Below are 27,463 nucleotides of genomic sequence, written 5' to 3' on the forward strand. Positions count from 1 at the left end.
ATTCAACCAAATTCTGTCTCTCCTATCTATGCTGCTAGAGAAATAAATCCTCAGATTCTCTGTTTAATCCTCTCTTTTTTTTTTTTTTTTTTTTAAGTAAATTAGGCAAATTTTGGCTTTTTGAAACAGTGAATATTAAAATTCAATAAAAATTAGTTTTTTAATAACTAAAAATTAACCATTTAAAAAATAAATTAATAATTTTTTTAAAGTCCTGAATTTTAGTCCCAAAGTTCACGAAATGGCGAAATGAATAAACCATTTGCGAAAACTAAAGAATTTAATAACCGAAAAACAAAGCTCTAATTTCCCCGGAATGTTTGGAAGCGACCACGTGACTCGCATAAACGGGCGATGACAGCCCTCCTCTATACATCTATATATCCTGGCAACATATCCGTCATAGTCGAGAAACTGCCTCGCTAAAACCAGATAGCAATACCCTCGGTTAGCTCGTCTATGTCTAGTTGTAGCCCGCAACCCCCCCAAAATTTGGCCCCCGTGGCGGTGTTGTGTGTTTGCGAGGCAACGCGACCACGGTCGGTCCTTGACAACCCCCATGCTACATGCTTCCACACTGGTATTAGTATCGCCGAGGGGCCGCGACCTCCCCGACTCCTTCCTCTCATCTGCTATCTCATATGTGTTAGGTGGAGTTAGTTTGACTATTCTCCTTCCTCTTCCCCTCCCCGCTCGTTCTCTTCCCCTATTATGTATCTAGAATCCAGTATATGTACACAGCAAAAAATGACTCACCGTTAGCTGAGGGTAAAATGGGCAATAGCAGCAAAAGCAGCAGGGTCTTCCCTACTACCCAATACACTCGTTCCTGCATCCTGAAAAAAAATATACACACTACAGTCAGTATATCTATTTATTATTTATAGAGGGATATATAATATTCTTCTTTATGGTGTTCATATATATAAACATACAGAATACAGAAGCATATGCAGAGATGATGGAAGGATGGAGCACTGCCTTACAGCATACGAGTACCAATAGGGAGAAAAGCACTTATATAATATGTTATATGTTATATGTTATATGTTATACAGTATTTTGACATTCGCCTGTCTCGTATTGTTACGAATCGCGATATAAATTCTTGAAGCTCACGCTGCGAAGCTCACTCCGGGACGGAGAAGCGGTCTTTGAGGGAAAGGACCGAATAAAAGGAAAGCATTGCGTGATACATGACGAATTTCTCCAGAATGAATGCTTCAAGGCTGGCCCTAAAATACTGTCAGGTGAAAGAAAAGGATCCGGCAGTTGGGATAAGTAATAATAATTATCCCGGGGGGATGATTAGAGACAGTTTTATGGTTTTGTTCTGCCAAGGGATTAAATTATTTTTCGGCAATTATAATTGGGTAATTGGTGCGTGCTCGGGAAATATCAATTATCAAGGGTCGAGGATACTTATTTTTGGGAGTTATTATTTTTAGAACAAGGGGTTGTAATTTAACGAGTAAAAAAATTTTTACTACTGACGACACGGTTTTTTGTCATTAAAGTGTTATTGATTTTTTTCAGACTTCTAATAGCCGTATGAAAATTTTATTTACTTGGTAAAAAATAAAAAATGAAATTGAGAGAAAAATAATTAAGAATAATGTGTGGCTTTTTTTGTCTTTTACTAGATGGTATGTTTGAGAAGTTCTCATAGAGATTTATGTGCGATACTGAATTAATTAAATGCTCTTATCACTAATTGCAATTTTTCATCTTGAGATTAAAAAGAAAGCTTTTATTTTTTAATTAAGAAAATAATAAAAGTTCGGGTAAGAATTAACAAGATTTTTTTCTTTGGGTGATAATTATAATTATACGCTTTTTTTATTATCATTTTGTCGATAAATTTTTTAATTCCTAATTTCACAATTGTAAATAAAAGAGAATCCTTAATGTTAGTAGAACCCATAAAAAAATCCAATTCTGTGGGCTTTACATCAAATCTCAGATCAAATTAAAAAAATGGTATCTCGGATGTATCTGATAGACAATCGTGTCGTGTCTATCGAACACGTAATAAAAGTGCAAAGGGGATGAAAGTATTCAGAAAGTGATCCCAGAAAGTGGGATAGAACTCATCGTAGATATGAGACTCGATGGAATTTTAACTTGTTTCGCCATGACGCCCTCCTCCGTGTAGTTGTATAAAGAGGCTGCTCTAATGCTCCCCGAAGCAAATAGGGGCAAAGCAGAACTAGAAGCAGAAGCAATCCTGGTAGCATCACATCTCAACTCCTCGATATTGCGTCCACGTGCTTTGATGATCGATCGACCACTCTCAAGAGAATCCCGGCAATCTTCACGCCGCCCGAGTTTCACAATTTCAATGAAAAATCAAAAAGCTTGACACTACCGACGCTCACCGACACTACCGAGGACAGCATTGTGTGTGTTGTATGCTAAAAAAAAAAAGCCGGCTCGCCAAAAAATGACCGAGGAAGGGCTGCGGTGATAAGAGATAAAAAAAAAAAAAAAAGGCCCCTGAAAGGGAAAAGGGAAAAGGATACGTGAGGAAAAACCGGAGATTCCTGGTCGTACTTTGAGATCCGAGTCTCGGAGATAGATATGCATCGAGCACACGCTGGTGGACATCCTCCGGGGGAAATATCTGTCTCTTCTGTCCGCTGAGAATGGAAGACTGATGGCTCGGGACGTTGTCGTTGAAAGGAACTATTCCAGTAGCTAGTAGCTGCCAGCTAGGGGACACGAATATTTTTACTACTATACTTTTTTTATTTATTCTGTCTTTGTTCTTCCTCTCAGTCCCACCTCCCATCTACGTCCCTGCTGGTGCCGATGTAGATGCTCGAGAAATGATAAAAAAATATTTAAAATTTCAAAGAAAAATACTATGATGAATGGAAAGAGTTAGAATAAAAGTTGTTGCCGCAGCTACTAGTTTAAGGCTGCGATTATGTCGAGGGTGCTTTTTATGTTTATATATGATGGTAATAGTAGTGGTGGTTGTACTTATGCAGCTGGCGAAGGTGCTGGTGGATGATGATGAGTATTTTTCAAGCTCAAATAGAGAGCAGACCATTACCCCTCGAGGAAAACGAATTCAAGTCTGCCACTGCACTGGAATATTAAATTGCATAAACTCCTTTTTTTATAATAAAACCCGCCTTTTATTATTTTTCACAGAGATTTAGAGATTTGGATTTTTCATTAAGCTCCATTCAATTGATTTTTGGTGTTGCGTTATTTGAAACCGAGAATTATCATAATCCTGAGTCACCGCGCGGTGTCTTTAGCCAAGTGCTGGCAAAGCAAGGCCATCTTCTATACACGAATAATGATATGAATAAGAGGGTCATTTGAATAATGAATTGCGGAGTTTAACGCCAGATTTAGGGGTTAATTCTTTTCAACCTAGTTGTCATTGTCAGAATTTTTACCGGAAAATCCTAGAGGTTTTTGTTGCAAATTTTACGGTAGTGATTGAAAAGCCACTGTAAAATCTTCGAGTGTAAATACCTTGTTTGGCCTTTGTTCGCTCGCTGCGCCATTTCGTGTTGAACGCGTAATGGCCGATAACTGATAGTACCGCTAATACAAATACGGGTGGAAAATCGAAATAAACGAGACTGCGACAATGAAAAGACCGAAAGCTAGTGTCGTTTCATAAATACTCACTCAATTTACCCATTCGAATGGGTGTTTGTGTGGTATAGAATTTGGAAACTGGTTAGTGTTGTATGACACGAACATTCTACTGATAGTGGGTGATTGATCAGTCGTAATTAAACTTCTTTTATCTGCAAAAATTCTGTCAAAAGTCATTGCAATTTACGTGGTGACACAATTTTGAGTTTTGGTATCTTGTTTTATTTAGTTCACTGGGTAAAATATTTTTTAATGGTTATACTGAGGTACAAATCATACCTTTTACTAACTTGTAATTATTTTTGTCAATAAAAAATTTTTTTCTTGACATTCTTAAAGATATAAACTATCATTCAAGTACCCACATCAATTTTTCATATATTTATATATATTAAATATATATCAAAAATTCATGTGGGTATAAATATTAATTAATAAAAAAAAAAAAATGATTCTATTGGTTCGGAATTGATGGATATCGTTATTGTTCATTGAAGTGATAAATTAACTTTATAAATAAATAAATAAATAAATAAATAAATAAATGAATAAACAAGGTGTTATTTTATTTAACTGTACGTTTACAATCGACAAATAAAAGTGATCTTGCGATAGTGGTGTTTAAATGAAAACTAAATGAGAAAGAGAGAGATAAGAGGGGTGTAAAAAAGGATGAGCTGGTAAAAGTAAAAAGAATAGAATAAAATAGAAGAGAAGGAAAGCACACAGAATGAGAATGGATAAAAAATAATAAAAAGTAGTAATGGATTGACTTTGCACGCAGACACGAAATGTTTGAGGATGGATAAACAAACACACACGCCTACGTTCGGTATTATCGCTCGAAAACGGTTTATACAGATACAGATATACACCCGACACTATCTGAAGACTATATAGATCTACAATGTATGTATAGTCACACGGTCTGTTGCCGCGGCAACTCCTCCCACTATCGTTTAATTAGTCACCTTCTGCTAATTACTCTAGGTCTGTCTATTCCGCGGGTTATAACTCCCTAATCGATTTTATTCTAATTATATTTATACATTTATTTCCACTTTCATTATTTATTTTGACTATTTACAGACAGACTAACATTCCCAGCTGAAATTTTAGTGACTAAAGTCAAATATTATTTTTGCTCGATCACCCTCCCGGCTATTCGCTGTAACTAAAATCATTTAGTTGTTCAACAAAGGAAACTTTTTAAAAACTAATTGGTTTTAAGTTTTTTTTTTTTTTTTTTTTTTTTTAAGCAAAGGGCGGATGTAACTTTTTTGTTTAATTTTTTTTTACTAAATTAATCTATCAAAAATTACAATTAACAGCTGATTTATTTATTCAAGTTACAATTTTAAATTCTAGGTCAAAAATTCTCTATAAAAAATCAACTTTATCAACTCTTCGATTTTTATTTCTATTATTTTTTTAATAAGGTCATGCATAATTTTTCAATTAAAAAGTTTATCCGTCCTTGGTTTTGAAATAAATAAATTTTCTATACAATCATGATTCACTCTCTTTGACAGATTCCATATCGAAGAAATGATTGAATAGCCGTGCAAACAATAACAAACGTCCGCATTGATTGTTAAAAATATTTGCATCTAAATAATTAGTCGACACCCAATAGCGTTAGTAATGAAGCTTTGAATAGCAGTTACAACTCGGAGAGAATGAAAACGCACGTTTGGAATCCGATACACGAGTTTCAAAGTCATCAAGGTGCCCATTGTTTTTCTTACTGAGGATCTTGATATCCGCGTTGCTGCGTACAATGCACACATACCTCCCTGCCATACATAACAACAAAAACAACAGCATCAACAACAACAATAATGATAATAACCAGTAACAAAACACTCGTCTGAGCTTTATTGCATTCGGAATTGTAATGCTTGTCTCGAGGTGGCCTCTAAACTCATCTTCTCATTTCTCATTCTGCATAATGTGTTCTTTATACATTTGTATTTATATATATATATATATATATATATATATATATATATATATATATATATATATTGTGTGTATCTTACTCTCCTTACATTGCTTCTTATAATACTGATGCTGAAGCTAAAATAATTCCATTTCGCTCGACTCTTATCCTTGTATTATGTATTACTGTACCGTCAGTCCCTTCCATTACAGGCTGATTTATTTTAGAAACTAATAAGAATAAGAAATTTATTTAAAAACGTGATGATACGTCATTGAAAATAATATTAGTCATTTTTTTATTATTTTTAAATTAAAATTTTTTAGTAATAAAATTTTTTTTTTAATAATTTATTGTAAAAAAATTTTTTTAAGTGTTGCTAGTATTTATTAAAGAAAAAAATTAGTCAGGTGTCTAATAATTGACATTTAATTTTGTACCAATGTCAAAAAAGTATTAAAAATTTTTTTCAATAATTTATCATTTCGTATAAAAATTTAAGGAGCAATAAATCATTTTTTTTTTAACTAAACAATTTAAAAGCAATAAATTGGGTTCGCTCAAAAAAGGACTCGAGCTCGAAATTTCACGAGCAAAATAATTGACGGTAATTACAGGACATATATGTTATTAAAAGGCCCTCTTTGAGTTTGGAGCAGACATGAGACTAACAACAATAATAATAATATACATTTTTAATATAAAAATAAGTTTTATTCGAGGTAAGTTTGACCGGTATTTGTTGTTTAATATTTAGTAAGCCCGGTAAATTCCGGAGTAGCAGCTGCATACTGATAACCAGTAATTATGGAGAATTTTGTCGGAGCACCGACCCAAACGCTAAATTAATGTTTCTTTATTCCAACAAAAATGTAATCTCCGTAGCGATAAAGAAAAAGAAAGACAGCGTAACTAAAAAAACCCGTTCTCTTTAAGCCCGAGTTTAAACAGAAACTCAAACAACAAAATATACAAAACAAAGAACATTAAACATTATAATATGGTTTTTTCGGTTCCTTATCCTTTTTCCTTTTCCTTTTCCCTCCCAGCAATGTAACTAAGGTAACATGGAAGCTCATTGTTAGCCTCCCGGATCCTCCCGGATCTTCGAGCGGTGAGTCACGAGCTCACCAGGAGATTGCCGACTCCCGTGTTCACTAGCATACTCTCATGCATGCACACGTCCGTGGAAAAAATTATCCTTGGCAGATAAATTCTTTATACAAATCTCGGGTCTGTGCTCTCTGCGCGGAAAAATCAATGAATCTCTTGTAAAGTTTATAAATTATTTCCGACAATAATCTCAATGGTTAACCTGTACAGCTCCAGGTTTTTAGTTTCTGGAGTTTATTTTTTCACTCTCGGTTCGTGAATTGAATTTAAACACCGATCGAGATTTTTCGTGGATTAAATAAATAAAAACCGCTCACGGGAGGTTGTCATTTTATTTTTATTTTTAAATCCTGACACTTTTTTTTTTTTTATCATTGGGGAAAAATTTAAAAAAATTTATTTTTTTCTGCACCTTGATAGAACTTAAAAAAAATTACAGCTCCGCATTATGAGGCGTACAAAAAAAAAACCTTTAAGAATTTTCATTAAAAATAATTACCGAGTATATAATTAACGAATAGTTTAAATTAACCGATATTTCTAAGCTATTAACAGATCTAATTTGCACATCCCGAGTGTGTGCAGTATTACCAGAAATCGATTGGGAACTCGCCCGAAGGAATGAGTAAACACTCTATATATATATATATATATATATATATATATATATATATATATATATATATATATATATATATATATATATATATATATATATATATATATATATATATAGTAAGTGAGTGAGTAGCAGAGGAAAACCCGATAAAGGGAAATATATCAAAGTTGGTGGTCTTGTGTACACCCGATCTACGTGCTCGGACATTTATATATTACATACTGATACTATATATGTGGGGAGCTTTCCTATTCCTTCCTTTTCCTTTCAGCACTTGAATAGAGCAAGAACCAGATCAGCGGAACCGAAAATCCGTAGAACCTACCGGAGCATAGACCCAAAGCATGACTCTACTTGCACTTACGACACCGAACATCCAGTGGTTACCCAGCATCCTATCCACTGAGTTTATATTTTGGCAACGGACATTTCCCAGGACCCAGAACTTTGCTAAAGGACCAAAAGTACACATTGCACACATATATATATATATATATATATATATATATATATATATATATATATATATATATATATATATATATATATATATATATATTCACCGTGTCTGTATATTATGTATGTGTGCTTTCGATTGGTAGTTCTGGTTTAGCCGCGTCGATAAAAACCAAGAAATAGTGGATAGTGGGACAGCAGTTGAGTATATCAACCCGCGATCAACGAATTGCAATAAAGTTCGCCACGGTTCGTTTACTTAGGACGTAAATAGGAAGCTTAATATCTGTCATTGTGACTGCAGAATAGCTAACAGCTTCGGGCGACCTTTTATCAATCTATGGATTCTATATATTGTTTATTTTAGTTTCTGGTGTGGTAGATTTTATATTTCTATCATTGCTCTGGGCTCAATGCAAGAAACATTTTATTTCGATAAATTTATTCTACTCTCATACTTTGTATTGTCTGCAATAAAAATAAATTTCACGTAATAGTTTTTTTGACAATTATTTATGGGCGACATTCTAGGGTTGTACGAGCCAACTTTTAATCGGTTTCGGATTATTTTTCTTTGTATTACAGGATACTTTGTCGAATATTGTACAACTTGTAATTTTAAATTTATTTTGTGATTAATTTGAATTAAAAAAAATTTTTTTTTTCTTTTAATTTTACAAAACATTATTAATGATAAAAAAATAAATACGATTCAACATTTGAAAAGAACTTGTGAGGACGACAAAATATAAAAAAAAAAAAAAAAAAAATATTAATATTAATATTAATAAATCGAATTTAAAAAAAAAGTAAGCTTGTTGAATAAAAGCAAAAGTTCAAAGCAAACTGCAAAATAAAGTTACCTTTGATTGGATGAGGGCTTTAATGTCGAAGATTATTGCTAATCCGGCAATAAATATTATATTAGATTTATAAATATATATGTGTGTGGAGATCGAAATTTTTCGATGATAGCTGCACTCTTAATAACCGGATAGAATGAAAAAGGTAAGGATATTGGCAATTCTAAGTCGGAAGGGGAAACGAATCGTCTGGTGTGGGCTCTGGTCGAATCATCAGTTGAATTTAAAGATAAGTTGTCGAAAGGTTAAAGGAGAGTACTTCTGCCTCGATCTAATAATCTATATCTCGAAAGAGTTTGAGAAAGACAGAAAGTGGATGAAGAGGAGAACAGATAAGGAAGAGACAGCTCGAGCTACTAGAGATCTTTACGGGATATTTCACATTGAAAATCCTCTCGACGAAAGGAGAAGCGAGAATTAAGCGCTCATTAAATTAACCTAACGAACCTAATGCCATAATTAATTCGAGAAGAACGTCTCGAAACTTCTTGCGATCGTATAATTCTCTTTCAAACGTCAGGTGAAACTATGTTAAATGCACTTTGAGGGTTACAAGAACTTTCAGCACAGTTTTATTTATTTTTATTTACCCTTTAGCTTTCTGCTTTTTGTTTTGTACTAACCACCGACTGGGCGTTTTGTTCAAAACTTTTCCAGTTTATTTTTTTTAATAAATTTTTTCTAAAGAAAACTATTTTTTTCTTTTAAGAATTTTTACTTTAATCTTTTAATTTATTTATTCAATTTTTTTTTAGTTAAAAATTTAAATTTAAGACAAGAATTAGAAAATCTTTATTATATTTTGCTTTCAAAATTTCTGTTAATTTTTTACAGCTCACAAGTCACGGCAGTCACACAGTGACTGCAAGGTTTCTAGTTATTTTTAAAACATTACTAAGTCAGCCAAAAAAAAATTTTAGAATTAAAAAATGTAATCTTAAAGAACTACTTCTAGTTTCACCTTCTATATTTTTTTTTTTTTTTTTTTTTTTAACCCAGTGAAGCAGCGAATTTCCAATACTTATCTCAGAGCAAAAAATCTCTTATTATCACATTATACTTTTTGCGGTAAGAGTACAAAAATATGACACACGAGGCAGCGTGAATTGTGATGTGTACCCAACGTATTATTGGCCGGATAATATGATACTGATATCAAGATTGGTTATCTTGGCGAGTCTCCAAAGGCGAACATCGGGTCGCGGACCTCTTCTTCTGATCGTTATCCTTCTCCAGCCCATAAGTTTTTTCAAAGCTCCTTCTCTAGTCTCTGGTCTCTGATAGCTGCCAGTGTGGTCCTCCGTCCGTAGTAACCTCAGCTTTATCCTCTCATACATATAGATATAGATATAAATACATATCTATGTATATATAGAGTGTGTGTGGAGTAGTATAACCCATTATCTCTTTCATCGTGATCTTTCGTGGCGGGTGATAACGTGGAATCAAAAACCAGCAACCAGCATCCACATGATGATCTCCTTAGACCCTGGAGATTATGATGCACTCAGCCGCTCAAAATAAATATCATCACCCGAAAATAAAAAAAAAAAAAAAATCCGTAATAATGCTCTCAAACCAGTTGATCCGGTTTTCATAAGTCACTGGCACATCCAACCAGCCTAACGTAACGTTATAAAAGCTTCTGCCGAGATATCTTTGCTGTTGTGAGTACAGTACCGGTGGCTGGATCGGTAATTGCTGCCCCGGAGAGGAATCTTGTTTTTGTATTTAGGTAAAACAAACAAAAGCTTGCTTCAATGAAAATTCAATGATTTACGAGCTCATCCTACAAGTTATGGGCTCGATCAAGCGTTGCAAGAATTATTTGATTGTATATCATTTGAAAGGTGATTAAATTTAAGAATTGCAGAAAAATATTGTCCATATTTTTTACTCGGAATAAATCATAGATTGATAAAATAAAAAAAAAAAATTATTTAATATTAAACTAGATTTTTTTTTTTGGCCACAATGATTATCAAAAATAAATTATTGTAGCGAAAAAAAAATTTTATTCGAAGTGACATGAAGATTATAATTTTAAACTCATAAAATATTAAATTTACAGTGAATTATAAATGAAAATTGTCATTAATATTGGAGGATTAATTAAAGGTTGAGTTTAAAGTTAAAAAACAGGATTTGCGTAATAAGATAATTAGATAGAGATAAAAATATGATTCTGATTGGACTGTAGTAATCTAAAGTTCAATTTCCTGTTATAAATGTAAATACATAATTAATTTTATAAATCAGTACTGGTTGTTGCTTGAGAGCATTTGGATTATAAAAGCCTGTTAATAATTAATAGCTGATTAAAAACTTATCTCTGTTTAAATTCAATATAAATACTGATTTGCCTTCGCTCTATAAACGCGACTCTTTTAGATGGAATTTAAATAGATATTTATATGAAATCCAATTGCAATTAAGGTCAGATGACAATTACGATCAATAAAATTTTTTTTTTTATTTTAATTTAAAATTATTTTTCAATCTAATAAAATGTTTATTTAGAGTATGTAAAATATGGCTTGTTTTTTTATCATTACTATAAGTTAACTGTTATTATATTGTTATATTATTATATTAGTAATTTGTACCGCGATAATACAGGGTTTCATGTAACAGTGTAGCGAAGTTGTTGTTATTATTATTTAAATGAAATAGAGTTTGTTTAGTAGAGCTCTTTTTTATTTGTTATCTCGTGTGAGTTTAAATCGCGACATTCAACATCAACGTTCCTGTACTCGCTAATAACCGGAGTTAAGTCTTGCGTGGCACGACACCAGTTAGTAGACATACGATACCTTGTAAAATATATACCTAAGTGTATAATATATTTATTCTGCATATAATACAACACATGAAGACGTATATAGATGTATAAATGTGTAAATGGTGTCTATAACCTCCTATCCCGCGAATAGAGGCTTACTTTTGTTGTTTTAGCCCCTGCCTTGTCTCTTCGCGGCTCTTTCTTACACGAGGCTATTTTACATGATAGACAGTGGTATATAGTATATACCAGTGTTACTACTTACGTGGCTCGACCCACTTGCCCGACCCGGGTGACTCTAACTTAACTTTTACCCTTCTTTCTCCCTTCTACCCTCCGCGCTTTGTCTCTTTGGGCTCTCTGGTTATTTACCTTTTTTCGTTTCGTTCCTTACTTTTACTCTGTCTTAACACAGGGATTATATTTGTACTGTAAGCGAATTTCGGCTCACTCTCAAGTTTATTGATAGTTTTAGCGCGTCATCTTTTAGTGTAAATTTTTTTTTTAATTTTTAAAATTAATAATAATAAATTAAAAAATTTATAGTTGTAGAAATTTGAGTATTTTTTTCATTTTTGCTCAAGGATTAAAAATAGGGTAAAATTGATAAGGACATTTTTGTACAGGATTTAATTTTCTATAAAAAAGGTCTGATATAATTTTTTTGTATTTTGAATATTTGAGCCAAAATTTAAAATTGAAACTTGAATAAATAATCATTTATTAATAATTATTTTGTAAAATAAATAACAGTAACTTTACTAATCTTACCTAGTTACTAAACATGTGATTATTATAATTAAAATTCACGATACCGATAATTTTTTTCAATTAAAACCTAACTTTATTAAAGCACTACACAAGACTGATAAAAACTCCTTAACTCAAGATAAATGAACGATGTAATATAATAATTTGTCGAGAAAATGTTATCGTATCTCGTCTGACGAATGATAACGGATATCGCGGTTAAGGCGGTTATGATTCAGCGGGTGTGCCGGATATTAATTAACAGTACAAGTAGAGTACTCGTCAGTAGAGTATAGTGGAGGAATGACGAACGATGAAGGATGAATTTAGCTGTGAAAAATAAAATAATGAAATTTCTGGATGAGTAATTTTTTCAGTGGAATTTCGATAACGGAGTGGAGTGGAGTGGAGTTGAGTTTAAAACCCTCACTCGCGATGTGCGAAACTCTCATTCGCAGGCTGCTAGTCGGGGAGAATGTAAAGAACGCCGTCAGCAAAAGAGACCCGATTGAACAAGAAGAAGAAGAAGAAGAAAGGTTGCGAAAGAAAAGGAACCCCGTGGCCGTACTCCTACTCGTAGTTCGTAGTCGTAGTCATAGTCATGCATGCTATACTACCGAGTTGAGTAGAGTAGAATACAAGTGCTAAGACCACATCCACGTAAGCGTAACTATACTTGTAATATATATGCATTTATATATATATATATATATATATATATATATATATATATATATATATATATATATATATATATATATATATATATATATATATCTAAGGGAGGAAACCCCTCGAAGTAGGTGGTTGCATTATTTATCACGGTACACGTGTCTCGCCGGGAGTCGACGACTCGACCAAGTGCGCAACGTGGCCACGTTTCACCAATGCCGCATTTTCTTACCGCTTCTGCTTCTTTTTTTAGATTTTTTATTGTTATTGTTATTATTATTATTATTATTATTATTTTTATTATTGTTAGTGGAGGTTTTATTCTTTATTTCTTTATTAATTCACATCCTCGTTATTTTTAACACCTAGTCATTTTAAAGGATAAACTTTTTTTTATTTTAAAGAAAAATCCAATTAAATTGGAATTTTTTGAGGGTGAAATAAAAATTGTTAATTAAAAAAAAAATTAAACCTGAATAAAAAAAATTTTAGGAATTTTTAGACTTAATTACATTTTTTAATTCTGTAATTAATTTTTTAAAAAAATAAATTATAAGATTTTTTTAATGAAATTTATCTTTAAAAAAAAAAATTACTATTATTACTCATGAAATAATTTTTTGATGTGGCCATAAATAGTTTTTTAACGAAATATAATATTCAAAATTTCCGCTAGATGCCGTATGATCGCTAAATCGTCTCGCATGTACTTAACAAAACACAATTTTTTATTACCTAACATAAATGGAATAAAAAAAAAAACTTTGGTACTATTTAAAAAATAAAAATCCTGTTCCCTCTAAAAAATCAATACCCGATTAAAAAAAGCCATCAGACATCCATATAAATACACCGACGGATAATTATCCTCTTAGTGAAGGTTAATAATTGGCGTAGCCCACTCTGTTTCAATCGACTGGTCTAGCAGTACCTACACAGGCGATGGCGATCTCGTGCTAATGCAGCGCGTTGCGGTAATATTCGATTATGTTTCCAGGGAATTACGGAAATTCCTATCAACGGTTTCATAACCTCTCGCTCAGCCGGGCTTTGCCATTCGTATGAGCGCATATGGACACACACACAAGAGCCCTCGACAAGCCCCAGAGATCCACAGATACAAACTAGTTCTACTTGTATTAGCGGAGATCAGATATGAGGGGAAGTTAAACTCACCCCCGGGGGTTTACAGGTGTAGCTGATGTTTCAAGAGAGAAGGAGCCGAAAGCGCCCCAGGTTGTTTCTCGAATGCTACCCGCGAATTCTGCCTCGCGGTGTGCTAGACTTAAATATCTAGCAGACTAGAGCAGGCTGGATCGGAATTTTCTGATCTGCTTATATCAGTTGAGATTCCTCGGACTAGACCAGACTAGACTAGACCAAACTAGGTTTGTGTATATATGTATAGAGGCTGCAGGTGTATGTATAACTAGTGCTCGGCTGTAAGGTTAAATTAGAGTATTTAAACCGTGAGTTTAGTTGACTAGACTAGAGTAAACGATCGAGAGTCAGAGTAATGGATAGATAGATAGCGACAGATGAAGATAGAGAATCTGACTGGGTATACCAAAGGTTTCCACCACTTGCTACCCTTTACCCACTAATACTCCCGCTATTGCATAACTATTGCGATTACTACACACTAGATGGTAGATACTAGTGCTGGTACCACTACCAGCACTACAGATAGGAGTTTGACTAACTAAATCGACTTTGCGCACCCTAAGCCCGTGATACTGCCGCACATATGTGAGTACTCGCTCTAATGTGTTGTTGCTGACAAATGTGTGCGGATATAACCCAGTCTGTGTGGATCTATGTCGATGTAATGTATGTAGATGTGCGAAGCGTCCCGTCGGCTTTCGAGAGTGTCTCTCTACGCCCTTGATCTATCGAATGCCGTTTAATTCAACTGACAACGTCAATTTCTACTCGCGTCAATGCCGAGTGCCCGTCGAACCGCGGGATATGAACTGGAATATCATGAGAGCAATTGCTTTGCTTCGACAAGAGTCAAAGGGCTTTAAAGTGATTTAACATTTATACTCTTTTTATTTTATTTTTTTTAATTTCATCGAGAAAAAAGTATTTAAAGTCTTTTATTTACTGATCGGGGTTGATTTTTGCACTTAATTGCGACCTTTTTTTTTTTTTTTTTTTTTTTTGTTTGGGTTTGATAGTTTTGTAATGAAATTTTAATTGATTTTTTTATTGGAGTATGGAAATTTTTGTAGAAAAAAAAAATTACCATGAAAAATTTGATCTTTCTCAGAAGTAAATTTAAATTTAATCTTTAAATAAAATTAACTAATCTTTAATTCGTAACTGGAAAATATTTAAACAGTGTTTTTTAATTCAAATATTTGTACAGTGATAAAAAAAATAATTTCCTAATGTATAAAAATTTTTCATCAATTTAAAATATTTTTTTAAAAGTCTGGAGTTTATTTCCAAAAATTAACCGTGAAGTAGAAAAATCCGACAACAAAAAATCAATTTATCGGGCAAGTATTATTAAATAATTATTTCCCTCTGGACATAAACACAGTATTATCCCAAAGCAAGCATAACTGAATACAATTTGGTATCCACAAAAGCGTTGAAGTATTTGAGAGATCCGAAAACGTGTTAATTCCATCAAAATATCTTGAAGTTCCTCTGAATATGGAGACCAGATGGTCCGAGTAAAAAAAGAAAATAAAAACCCATGCATCCTCTTATGTTACACGTACATCTCGGCAATAATTCAATGACCTGGACCCTTAATTCTCCTACTATGTACACTCTATGTATAGATACGACGTTTATACCTAGCTCTGCAAATGCAGACATGAACCCAGAGTAACCTACACACTAACACGGGACTAAACTAGCCTGCCCCGAGGTATGCCGGATTGTTATATAGACTGGACCTGAAATTCAAACTTAAACTCGAGACCGTACGGTTTGGATTTGGGTCGAGAAATTTCGGAGCGTGTAATGTCGAGTGTAAGTATAAGTCTTAACTAGTGAAGTGTAGTCTGCCTGTAGGAGGCCACTATTATAGTCATTATACGTATTTCTATTTCAGAGGATAGAAGAACTTTAAAAAGGGCAAATAATGATGATAATAATAACATCCGTACTTAAAAACCTCAGGTTAAAACCCGGCTAGGCTATTCTTCGGAACCAATTACTTCGAAATGAAATTTCGACGGGTCTTTTCAGCGGGATGTCTCTGCTTGACAAGGCCTCGAATAAAAATTTACGCTAAATAAAATAAATTTATATTATTTAATATTTATTCTATAATAAACGGTAAACAATTTAAGGAAGTATAATTTTCATCTCCGATTGCAAATAATATATTATATTTTATACATCCCACTTAATACTTAAAATATTTATCTCGACAGTCTGTGTTTACAAGATAAGCCGTTGATATACCTACAGATTATTATGCACGTTACATACAGATGTATATGTGTATGTTATGTACGCGGGGAAGTGTGTGGATATGTATAAACCCGGGATCCTACGACCTACAACCTACAATAGGCAATGATATTTATTCAAGTACTGTACTCTTCTCGTTAGATTTAACTATAAGTAATCGTATTAAATTTATACCGAATGAATATTCGATTTAATATAAATATACACTGGTGATTTAAATCTTTGCGTTTCCCATACCCGAATGTTATAAATGTTATAAATGGATTGTGTAATCTAATCAACTAATACGATGTTTATTTTTAATTTTTTTAATGGGATTGATTTAAAAAAATTTTTTAATTTTTTTTCAAGATTTTCTCATTAAAAAAATTTATTTTAAAAAATAATTTGTAACATAAAATAATCATAAACTGCAAAAAAAAAGTTTAAAATAGAATAATTGAAATGAAAATTAAAAGTGGCCCGATAGCTGCGGGCATCAAAAAATTTCTTACCGGATACATTAGCCCTCCCTTTTCTGCGTACAATAAAGTACCGTGTAATTAGATGTAAATTTATTTAAATAATTAGTTTAGGACAATAAAAAATCGAGTATGGATATGCGATAGATAATAAATAATAACTAATTATTATATACAACAGCGTGTTGTATATATTAGATATCAATAAAAATGAAATGATGATGATGATCACAACAAAAATAATAATAATGATATGTAATATATTATACTGACATAGCCAGACACAAATTAACGAGATAATCTAGAACAAGACATTGACCTTTTTGTAGATACTTATCTTATATGCGTCTCCTCAGTCCTCAGCCGTACCGGGCCGATCGCATCAGAGAACAAAGCAAGTCACGCTTATACAAACTCGATCCAAACTCGTACTTTGTACATTTAACATACAACATACACGGTAGGCCATTTTACTTTTTAGATTGTGTTCTATACCAGCATTAACAGCAATAATGATAATGGCGATAGCAATAGCAATAGCAATAATGGTAATGCCAGAAGTGATAAAATAAAGATTGCCGTTGAGAGAATAGGAGAGAAATTTTTCACACTGATGTGCAAATTTTGATCTTTTTTTGTTGATATATATATATATATTTTTTTTTTTTTTTTTTCAAATTTCTAAATATAAAAAATTTTTAAATGTAAAATTTTTTTATATCAATTTAATTGTTAAAAAAATTGATAAAAGTTTATTAATTTGGCTATCAGATAAAATATAATTTCTTTCTGCAGTTTCTAAAAGCCGTTTTGTCTTTCGGCGAGTGCATGAAATAAAAATAACGACATAAGTGAATAAAAACGGAGGTAAGTAAATGAAAGGAGTCGAGAAATAGGTAAAAAGATGAGAGACACGAATTGCTTAGCACCCGCACATTTTAAGCTGATAAGAAACTGCACCGAGGACACGAACGTGCCATTCTCGCAGTGCATACCTATTCCTTGTTAGCTCGCATTAATATTACCGCGGTGATGATAAAATTCACTATTTTATGTTTAAACTTTTTGATTGTGACGTTTTTATATACTTGCCATTCGGTGCATTATTTAAATTAACTTGTTTTATCAACGAATGTTTGCTTTTTATATTATTTCAAATATTATACACGCGAAATTATAGTTTTTCGACCTCCTGGAATATTTTCACCGGTTTTTATGCTTCGGAGCAATTACTGAAGTTTGTCACACTCTGTTAGGCGGAAGCAAAAAAATTCGCAAATATTAGGTTTCTTTTTTTTATTTTAGCCTAGAAAATTGCTTCTAATATTTGACTCGAATTAGATAACTTTAGAGTTTGTGGAACGAATTTGAGTGTGAATAAAAATTTTCATACTCTAATTTTTCTAAAAGCTTCGCAAGCATTTTTATAATTGTTCTGTTTTTGGATTTTTAAATTTATTTCACAGATTTTTTTTGTGTAATTTTTAAAAATAAAATAAAATTATTATTTATTTTTTGAGTAAATATTTTTTATATTAAAATACGTTTGATAATTTTTTATTTTAAGGCAATTTTTTAAATAAATTTATTTTTTAAATAAATCCAAAAAAAATTGTCTGATTATTTTTTTTAATAGAAATTTTTAAACGTAAAATTTTGTTAAATTAATTTAATGACAAAAAATATAAAATTCTACTCCAAAAAATTAATGACAGTAAAACAAACAATTTTTCGTCTTACTTATCACCAATAAGCGCCTGTAAAAATTTTCCAACAGCTGAGAACTTTTACCCGAAAGACCATACCAAATACCAGTCGCGATAGCAATCAGCTCGACTAAGCCCCGCTTACATCCCGTGAGATCATTAACCCGACAAGAGATTCTAATCACGCAACATTGCACATCGTTTTAGCATAAACCCGAATCCCTGGCGCGCAACAACGCCCCCGTCAACATTTCCCTCTCATTTCCTACTTCCACTGGCCACCAATTCGCCCGAAACTTCAGTCCTGTCCACCGCATTTTTAAAAACCATTTTCCCGACATAATATCCTCCTGCACAATTAAACATCACATGACATCCTACTAAATATAATGCAATATAAAATAATATCAATCCTTCTCAATCCTTCTAATATCAAACCACCCTCATCGGAATTCTACTCAATTCTACCTACAGAAGTAAAAATAATAAAAAACAATTCACGATCGATCAAACCTCCCCTTCGCTCGCCGAAAAACCTCTGCCCGAAGCAAGAAAAATAAAATGGTATAAAAAAACAGCACATATAATTCTCACATTAATTTAAAAAAAAAAAAAAAATAGCTATTAAAATTATCATAATGAAATCAACAGACATTTGACAGCTTTAGAATTTTTTTTTTTTAATTATTATAAAAATAATTCCAGAAATTTTAATTAAATTAAATTTTTAATAAAAAAATAAGACACTGACATTTTAGAAATTTTTTTATAATTTATAACAATAAAATTATTAAAGAAATTTTTGTCAACAAAAGTTCTAAAAATTATTAGATATCTGCTAAATTGATTTTTTATAATAATAAAAAAATTGACAGCTGTCAGCTGACTTCAATATCATTAAAAAAAAAAAAAAAAAAAAAAAAAAAAAAAAACTATCAGCTTTCTGTTTATATTTCAGTACAATGATTAATTTACCTTCAAGTAGTATCCAAAGGTTCGCGTCAAACCAATAAAATTCTTCAGATTGTTGTCACGAATCACATAATGCACATTATAACACTTCACTGATAATCACTTCGTTCACGTAATAATAATAATATTTATAAAAATTAAATAATAATAATAATAATAAGCTGTCAATCTCACCCGCTTTTAAAAAAACCAACTTTTTGAAATTCCCGCCAAATTAAAAAATTTGAATTGTTTAGTTTTCAAAACTTCCACCAGGTCACTGTTGGCAAATAATTTTTTATGAGTCAGCAAATTTTTACGAGGCAATAAAGGGTAAAAATTGCGGCGAGCGAAAAGTAAATAAATAAGCTAAGCTCGCCGGGTGTTTTCGTGAAAGTATATATATATTTAAGTGGGAGAAATACGTACAGTTAGATATATTTAAAATTGTTTGGTAAGTATGAAGGCATCAAGTACTACATACTACTTTACGTAGAGTGTAAAAAAAATTCTAGTGAGTTTAATATTATAAACAGTGTTGGTTGTTTTAACTTGAGGTCCTGAGACAGCTCCTGGATGCGGCTGGCTGTCGTCGATAACAATGGCGGCGGCAGGATATACGGGAAAACGTTAAGTGTTGCACCGGTACGAGGACTGAGACTGATAATAATAAAACGCGATGAAACCTGCGAAAACGAGGACACATTCGATTCTGAGGCAGTGTTTGATACTCAACTGGCACTGGCTGCTAACCAGAACGACCGACTACCGAAGAGCGAAACTAACAGGGCGAGGGGTGCCGGTACTGTGCTCTGACCACCGCTATGCTGCCTGCTGCCTACCGTTATGGCGGGAGTGGGAGAAGGAGTGGGGCGGAGCATGCGCGGGAAGGTTTGAATTTTTTAATTTTAATATATATTTTTTTTTAATATATTTTTTTTTTTGTCAATTTTTGGTATGATTAAATTTTATTTTTTTTTTCAGCAGATATTTTTTTGGAAATTTGTAAGGGCGAGGGAAAATTTTTTTGGCAAGCGGAAAAACGCCAGGAGAAGGGCGTCGCTCGATGCCGGTGACTCTGGTGATATGACTGAGGAAACTCGGGCGTTTTCGGCGCACCTCGCCGCCGGTGTACATGTACATATGTGAAAGAGGATGTTGGTGACTACCACGACGAAGCCGTGTCTGGAGGATCACTGGAGTGGGAACCAGGTACACATTATATTATGAATGGAGAGGGAACGACAAGCGACACGTGTGTTGAGAGTGTGTGAACAAGTTCAACTGCTGCCCTCTAGCGGGGGATTGGAGAACTAAAGTGATTTATTTTTTTTTAAGCGGAGATGGTACGTTCTTTTTTTTTTTTTTTTTTTTTTTTGAAAAATTTGTTTTGTGAAAAATTTTAATTTAGGAAATTTTGTAGTATTTGTTTTTAAAAGAATTTGAATGCAAGTTTAAAAATTTTTTTTTGTTCATTTATTAAAAAAATTTCAAAAAAAAAATTTTTTTTAAATATCAAATTTTTAGGAGCAAAAATTAAGAAATTGACATTTAAAATAATTAACAAATGTTTAGAAATATTTTGCAAAACACATTTTTTTTTTAAATTGACCTACAATATTAAAAATTTCTAACAAAAAGAAAAAATTTGCAGAATCGAGGTTTGAAAATGAAATTGAGAAGATCTCCAGGTCACCCTACAAGCTATAAGACCCGTTAATTTTTTATCCTGGTGAGAGTTGAACCCTGTCATATCTTGAGGTGCCGCCTCGACGGAAGAATCCAAGGGAGGTAAGAGGGTGTAAAATGGTTGAGTGTCACGCCCGACGGAGACGCATCGGGCGAGACGTCGTCGCCTTTAATGAGGCGCAGCCCGACTACTCGTTGCTTCTATTTACACTGCGAGTGTTCAGTGCCCCTTCGCCCTTCACTCTTTTTCCTCCCCGCCATTTCTTGCTTTATTTTCATTTTTATTATTATTATCATTATTATTAAGCTGACGTCGATTATCGTGATGGATTTAAGATTCAACATGATTGTGCGACCATTCGTACAGACCGCGGCTTAATGACCGTCCGCATGCTCCTGGTCTCTACTCCTTTACTCTTCTTTTCTCTCCCCACGTCAAGGGTTAATCCCCATATTTTCTCTCGCTCTCTCTCTCTCTGCCAGAATATATAAGTATAAGCTCGAAATATTTTTTATTTTTTCATTCATTTTTTCGCTTGGCCAAGCATTTCTTGGTGGTTTCGCTCGATCGGTTTTTTCCACTCGTTGCACCTTTGCAAATCACCTTCATTCGGATCACACGTGAGAAACCGTTTTTACAACCTCTACTCTGCTTTATCCTTTTATTATTTTTGACTCATTAACATATTATACACACAATAAAACTATCCTAGTTCCGAAACTAACAATACTCTTTAATAAAATTATTCTATTTACACAATAAAAAAATTTTGCGTCAATGCATCAAAAAATTTTGGGTTAAAAATTTTTATGTTAAACATTTAACACTTTTTTTGTGTTAATTTATGATCAATATAAATTTTTTATCAGTGCAAAAATATTACATGGTAATAAAATATTTTAACTTTATTCTTAATAATTAAAAAATTTTTAATTTTAAATAAAAAATTACTCAGAGAAAATTTGAGGTATTGGAACATAAAAAATGCAATTTTTATTATTATTATAAACGTATCAAATATTTATAAATGCCAGAAAAATTAATGATTATTAATAATAATGTTTAAATCTATTTAAATTTACATCTGCTAAAGTTATTGTACTGAATCGGGATAATTTAAAATTGATGAGTCTTTGATAAAATAAAAGTAGATCATTCTATATCCAAAAAATTACTAAATTGAGACAGTCTGACACACTGGTAATGAGAAACGATTTTTAATTTCAGGAGATGAATTTTTGATAAGTAAAAAGTCATCTCCAGACTTTAAAGAGTGTAAATTGGGTCATATTACCGACTTGAAGTAAATATTGGCTTTTTTTTTTTTTTTTTTTTTTTTTTTTTTTTAAATAATTAAGTGCTTTTGTTATTTTAAAATCAGCGTACCTCATGTTGATAAATAATTCACGGATCAGTTTTCTTGACGAATGTATCTGGAAATAGAATGAAATTATGAGTTTTATTTAAGTTAATTGAAAGTAAGAATAAGACTATTGTGTTAAAATAAATAAGATTTAAATTTAAAAAAGTAATTTTTAAGTACACAATAAAATTATATTGACATTAACGGGTTAAATTTTCAATTTCTTTAAAAATTCAAGAGTAATTGAGTTTTTATAATTAAATGGATTTGAAATTTAAATTAGAGAAGGTTAATAAGTAAGCAGTGATGTCAATTGAATAAATTTTAAAAGTTACCAGACAAACTTTAAAATAAAAGCAAGAAATTTAGTGTAAAAATAAAATGAAATTTTTTTTTAACTTACAAAAATAATATGTATACTTTTTGTGGTCCAACTAACCCCAAAAAGTATAAAAATTTTTAATTTTAACAATTAATTTAATTTAATAAAAATATTAATATTTGAAATTCTCCCGCAGGTGCGCGCGCAGCTTTTCAACTTCTGCGCATTCTAATTTTGGCGGTCTGCGCATTTTCATAATGGCGCAGGTGTTTCACGGTGTTGTGTGTTGTGTTTTGACAAGTAAACAATAAAAATTCGCGTTTAACTTCAAAAAGTATATAAAAAAATGTTTTATTACTCCAATTATTTAATTAAAGCGCTTTTTAGTCCGAAAAAATATAAATTCGAGCATGATAAGCTGCCGTGTAGTAAAAATCGATTTATTAATTCCCAGAGGAGACGGATGCAACGGAACGCATGTAAAAAAAAACAAAAGTAAGTATTATTAAACAAATTTATAAAAAGAAAATGTTGAGTTACCTCTCAAGTTCTTTGTTTGAGCGTAAAAAAAAAAAAAAAAAAAAAAAAAAGTAAAATGACCGAGTGTTTTGTTAGCTGATGTGATGAGTGCAAACAATGAGAGCCAATTTGAGTGCAATGTACATCCAGTGAGTAGTTTGTTTTTTTAATCAACCTCTACACTCTTTCTATTTCTCTTTCTCTTTACACTTTTCACCATTCTTCATTCCTTCTCTTTGTCAAATATTTTTTATTATTAATAACAAATTGCCGCTCGTAAAAAGGCACCTCAGTGCAGGCTCTCAGTAGTGTCGATGTAGAGCTAGTTAACCGTAGTGTGCTATCCAACATTCAGGGTTCCATAGTGCTAGGAATGTGTCCAAAGTTGAGCTGGCTGGAAGAACCAGAGAAGAAAAAGGGCCATAAAATACATACCAGGATTTGCTTTTTTTCTATAAGATTTTTAAAATGGAATTGCTGGCGTTCCACGTCCGACCGATGTTCGCTGATTCCTCTGCTGGTCTATTCTATTTTCCTGTTTTAGGTTTCTGTACATATATATGTATGTATGTATAATGTGCATCCACGCATACATTTAAACTAAGTATCCATATGATGGTTGTAATATTGCGAAATATTTCGCTTAACAACCAGAAATTGAACATGTACTGGAATGGGGATTTTGGATAGGATATGAGAGGACAACCAGATCTTTTTATACACACTAGCAAATATATATACAGTGAAAGATAAATATACACTTAAAAAAAACTAGAGAAAAATTTTTGAACCAAGGAATGATTCTTAAATGAACAAAAATTTTTTTTGGAAAATTTTGGAATTGGTTTTTTTAGGTCACAAATTTTTCTCCTGAATTAAATTTGTTAATGGATTTTCCATTGCTATATCAGGTAATTGGACTAACAAATATTACATAATATGTATGAACGATTCGGAAGCTTAGTATTCTATTTGGCATTTAGATATAAACCATGTAAACCGTTAAATTGATGATACACTTGTTTGCATTCAAACATTAGCTATTTAATGATTTCAACAAATAGAGATAAACCGTTAACGAACCGCGCAATTCAATTAATTACAAGTCTTTGTCTGGCGTTTCATTTCGCTGGCATTTATAATTGTAATTATAATTACAATTAAAATGAAAATATAAATTAAACACATGATAGACAAACATGAAAAGCAAATACACCAGAAATAGATTGTGCTTGTCTTGACAATATTTTTGTTTTCCACAAAAGTGGATGCAACAGTTGACAAATATTTAAATTAATCTAAACTCAGTTGGCGGTTCTTGTGTTCCACTTGCTTTTTCGTTCTACATTTTCGGGTGAATCCGTAATAAGTTTACATCTCGTTGTATGGAAACTACCAGAGAAACGGTAGAGTAAGGGGACGTATAGCTGTGATTACCGAGTCACTTATCATAATTTTGCTGTTCGTCTTCCATTCGGTTTTCGGTCCTCGCAACTCGGTTTTTTAAAGTTTAGCTTCATTCAGCATATACTTAAGATTTTCCGAGGGTGGCCGAGGGTGTGTTGCTGCTGCTGCTTTTTATTCAGTTAGAAGATAAGAGCGCACTGTCGTAGTAGTCGTGCTTTACCGATTCACTCTACAATTTTATCTGTCTCGCGGGTTTTTGTCGAACAAGTCTACGTGTTCGTCCATACACGTGTATTTATACGGATGTGGGGGTGTGTGCCGATGTCGATGTCGAGGAGCGAGTAGTCACTTACTTTATCATACTTAAACTACTACAACTTGTTCATATTCTCGAGTACCAGCGGAATTCGTTCAATTTTTTAAAAAATAGAATTTAAATATTTAAACCCCGTGACTTATAAAATACCGCGGGGGATGTCAGCGTCGCGCAAACAAGGGAAGCGCAAATATTACCAGCGCGGCTACCTAGATTGCTCTCGGGTACAGTTATTCATATATATATATATATATATATAGATATAGATATATAGATATATATGTGCTTCTGTTAAATTCTAGGATATTTGAGTTGTGAAAAATAAAAAAAAAAAGTTAAATAAAAAATTAGGTAAAAAATATAATAAAAATAATAAAAAGGAGATAAAGTTTAAGTAAAGAAAAAGTAAAGCTTGACGAAGAGTTACTCATTACCGCCTGAGTCATTCATTGGATTTAACTGGCTAAAATAAAGAAGAAGAATAAAAAGTTTTTGGAATAGAAACTGGAGGTTGGGAGGAAAATTTATTACAAGAAATTGCTCGTTTGAATTCTGTTGGAAAAATTATTTTCGGGGGTTGAATATAAATTTTATAGATTTACTGTAACTGTTTAAACTATCACTGTAGATAATTAAATTTATGTGGATGCAAAAAAATTAATTGATTCATTATTAATTTATTTCAGTTGAAAAATTCTTAAATCAAGTTTATTTTTTTTTTTTATCCGTGTACCAATATATATCTACTAGATTTTCGAGATGACTTTGAAAACGGTCGCCCCGTAAAAAATATTTTATTAAGTGTACATACGTTGTGCACATATGTGCAGGTATATGTTGAGAGGATGTGATATGGTATATTATAGAGCCAAAGCACTTTGAGAGAGTAGCGCGTTTAATGCGCGTAATAACTGCGGTACCGCCGTAATAACCCGCGCTAAGTGCCGATTTTTGTCCGTGTAGGCATATGTGTCACATACGAGATAATTAAGTCGTCAGCCATATAATGTATTTCTTTTTTAGAAAAATTTTAAAGCTACTCTTTTACTGTCACTTTAAATCTATTAATTAACAAGCTCTTATTTTTTTTATTTAACAGACGATATTTATTTTTGACTGCTAATTTATTCATTAATGTGTTCCAGTTTTGATATTTAGATGGACATTTTTTTTCTTTAAAATTTTATAGAGAGTTCTTTTATTGGAAAAAATTAGCAAGCTTTAGTTTATATTTTTAACCAGTTAGAATTTCTTTTTCTAGAATTTGTTGAGATAATAATTAATAAGATTATTTTTGAGGTCTTAAATTTCTTTTTTATCCAGTAATTTTTTACACTTAATAAATATTCAAAGGAGCGATGATTAATTTGCTCCGAAAAATATGTTAAAATTTTTTCTCGTAACTCAAACCAACAAAAACAAAATGAAGGAAAGATAAGTGACCTCTGAATTATTGGATAGTTTAAAATTAGTGTAAGACGGGTAAGTTAGCAATGAGGTCTTCGGGTTCAATTTACTGTTCTCAATAGCGTAGCATCGTAAATAGAGATTCCACCAAATGGCTAATGGATCCGAATGACATGGATTATTCGGATTTTCTCGAGCATCTCTTCTCGCTTGAAAGCACCTATCTCAGTAATATAACGGTCTTTCTCGTCCTACCCCGTCCCTGCAGAATTATATAATCTAGATCTACTTAATAATATATATCTGCATATACAACATACATACCTAGACCCACATCTAACTACGTACAAGTATCCGTTCGCTTAATCCAATTTTATCTAACAAAAATAACAATAATGGTGATCGATGACTCTACGATAATTATCCAGATTAATTTGAGGAATTTTTAAATATTTCAAATATCGAGTTTTTCTGCTTCGTAAACCCGCTTTACGATCAATATATTTTATATACGTATATATCTATGAAAAATATGCCGATCCGGTGGAAAAGGTTTTTTTCAAAACTCATGTGTGTCGATGGATATTACGATTATCCGGCTTTATGCTTCTCCCACATTTTTATTTTACCTTTTTATTCGTTTTATTATAATTATCTGGGATAAAAACGGGGAAATTGAACTAGGTTAGGTTGAAAGTTTACATTTTTCGTTATAAATTCATTTATAGACATATTTTAGAGCGAATTTAAACGTAATCGCGCTGTAATTATTCTTAGTATTTCAAATATTTTAATAGATTATTTTTATTCAAGTAAATCATTAATTTTTAATTTAAAATCTGAAAATTGTTTGATTTTTTTGACTATTTTTAAACCTTATAATTTTTTTACAAAGTAAAAGTACTCAAAAATTTACCAATAAAATTTGAAAATTGTTTTCTCAAAATTAGCATTGATAAAAATTAATTTTGTATTTAAAAAAAAATTGTCGAAGCGAAAAATTAAAAAATGACCTTATGAGTTGTAAAATAATAAAAGTAACATTGATATAAATTTTGTTTCGCGATG

The 27,463-nt window shown here is 32.0% G+C and overlaps 2 protein-coding genes across 4 annotated transcripts in view; one reads left to right on the forward strand and one right to left on the reverse strand.

Moving 5' to 3' along the window:
* LOC141528955 (uncharacterized) overlaps nucleotides 1-19,535 on the reverse strand; it is a 156,002-nt gene extending 136,467 nt beyond the window's left edge. The window contains exons 1-2 of the mRNA XM_074245260.1: nucleotides 19,396-19,535; nucleotides 757-836 (exon numbers count right to left, since the gene is read on the reverse strand). Of these exons, the coding sequence (XP_074101361.1) occupies nucleotides 757-835 (79 nt within the window). The 5' untranslated portion in view covers nucleotide 836; nucleotides 19,396-19,535. The remainder of the gene's footprint in view (nucleotides 1-756; nucleotides 837-19,395) is intronic.
* Nucleotides 19,536-20,124: 589 nt separating this feature from the next.
* The window catches only part of LOC141528954 (5'-3' exonuclease PLD3), a 39,542-nt gene continuing 32,203 nt past the window's right edge, over nucleotides 20,125-27,463 (forward strand). The window contains exons 1-5 of one of the 3 annotated variants that reach the window (XM_074245255.1): nucleotides 20,125-20,262; nucleotides 20,356-20,717; nucleotides 21,026-21,162; nucleotides 22,943-23,241; nucleotides 23,362-23,414. In XM_074245255.1, coding sequence (XP_074101356.1) covers nucleotides 23,157-23,241; nucleotides 23,362-23,414 — 138 coding nt within the window. In that variant the 5' untranslated portion in view covers nucleotides 20,125-20,262; nucleotides 20,356-20,717; nucleotides 21,026-21,162; nucleotides 22,943-23,156. The remainder of the gene's footprint in view (nucleotides 20,263-20,355; nucleotides 20,718-21,025; nucleotides 21,163-22,942; nucleotides 23,242-23,361; nucleotides 23,415-27,463) is intronic. The other 2 variants (XM_074245254.1, XM_074245257.1) reach the window with 2 other exon arrangements.

The sequence above is a fragment of the Cotesia typhae genome, unplaced genomic scaffold (assembly GCF_013202065.1).
Source record: "Cotesia typhae breed Kobodo isofemale line unplaced genomic scaffold, CoteBio_Ctyphae contig_44, whole genome shotgun sequence".
NCBI classification, from domain to species: domain Eukaryota; kingdom Metazoa; phylum Arthropoda; class Insecta; order Hymenoptera; family Braconidae; genus Cotesia; species Cotesia typhae.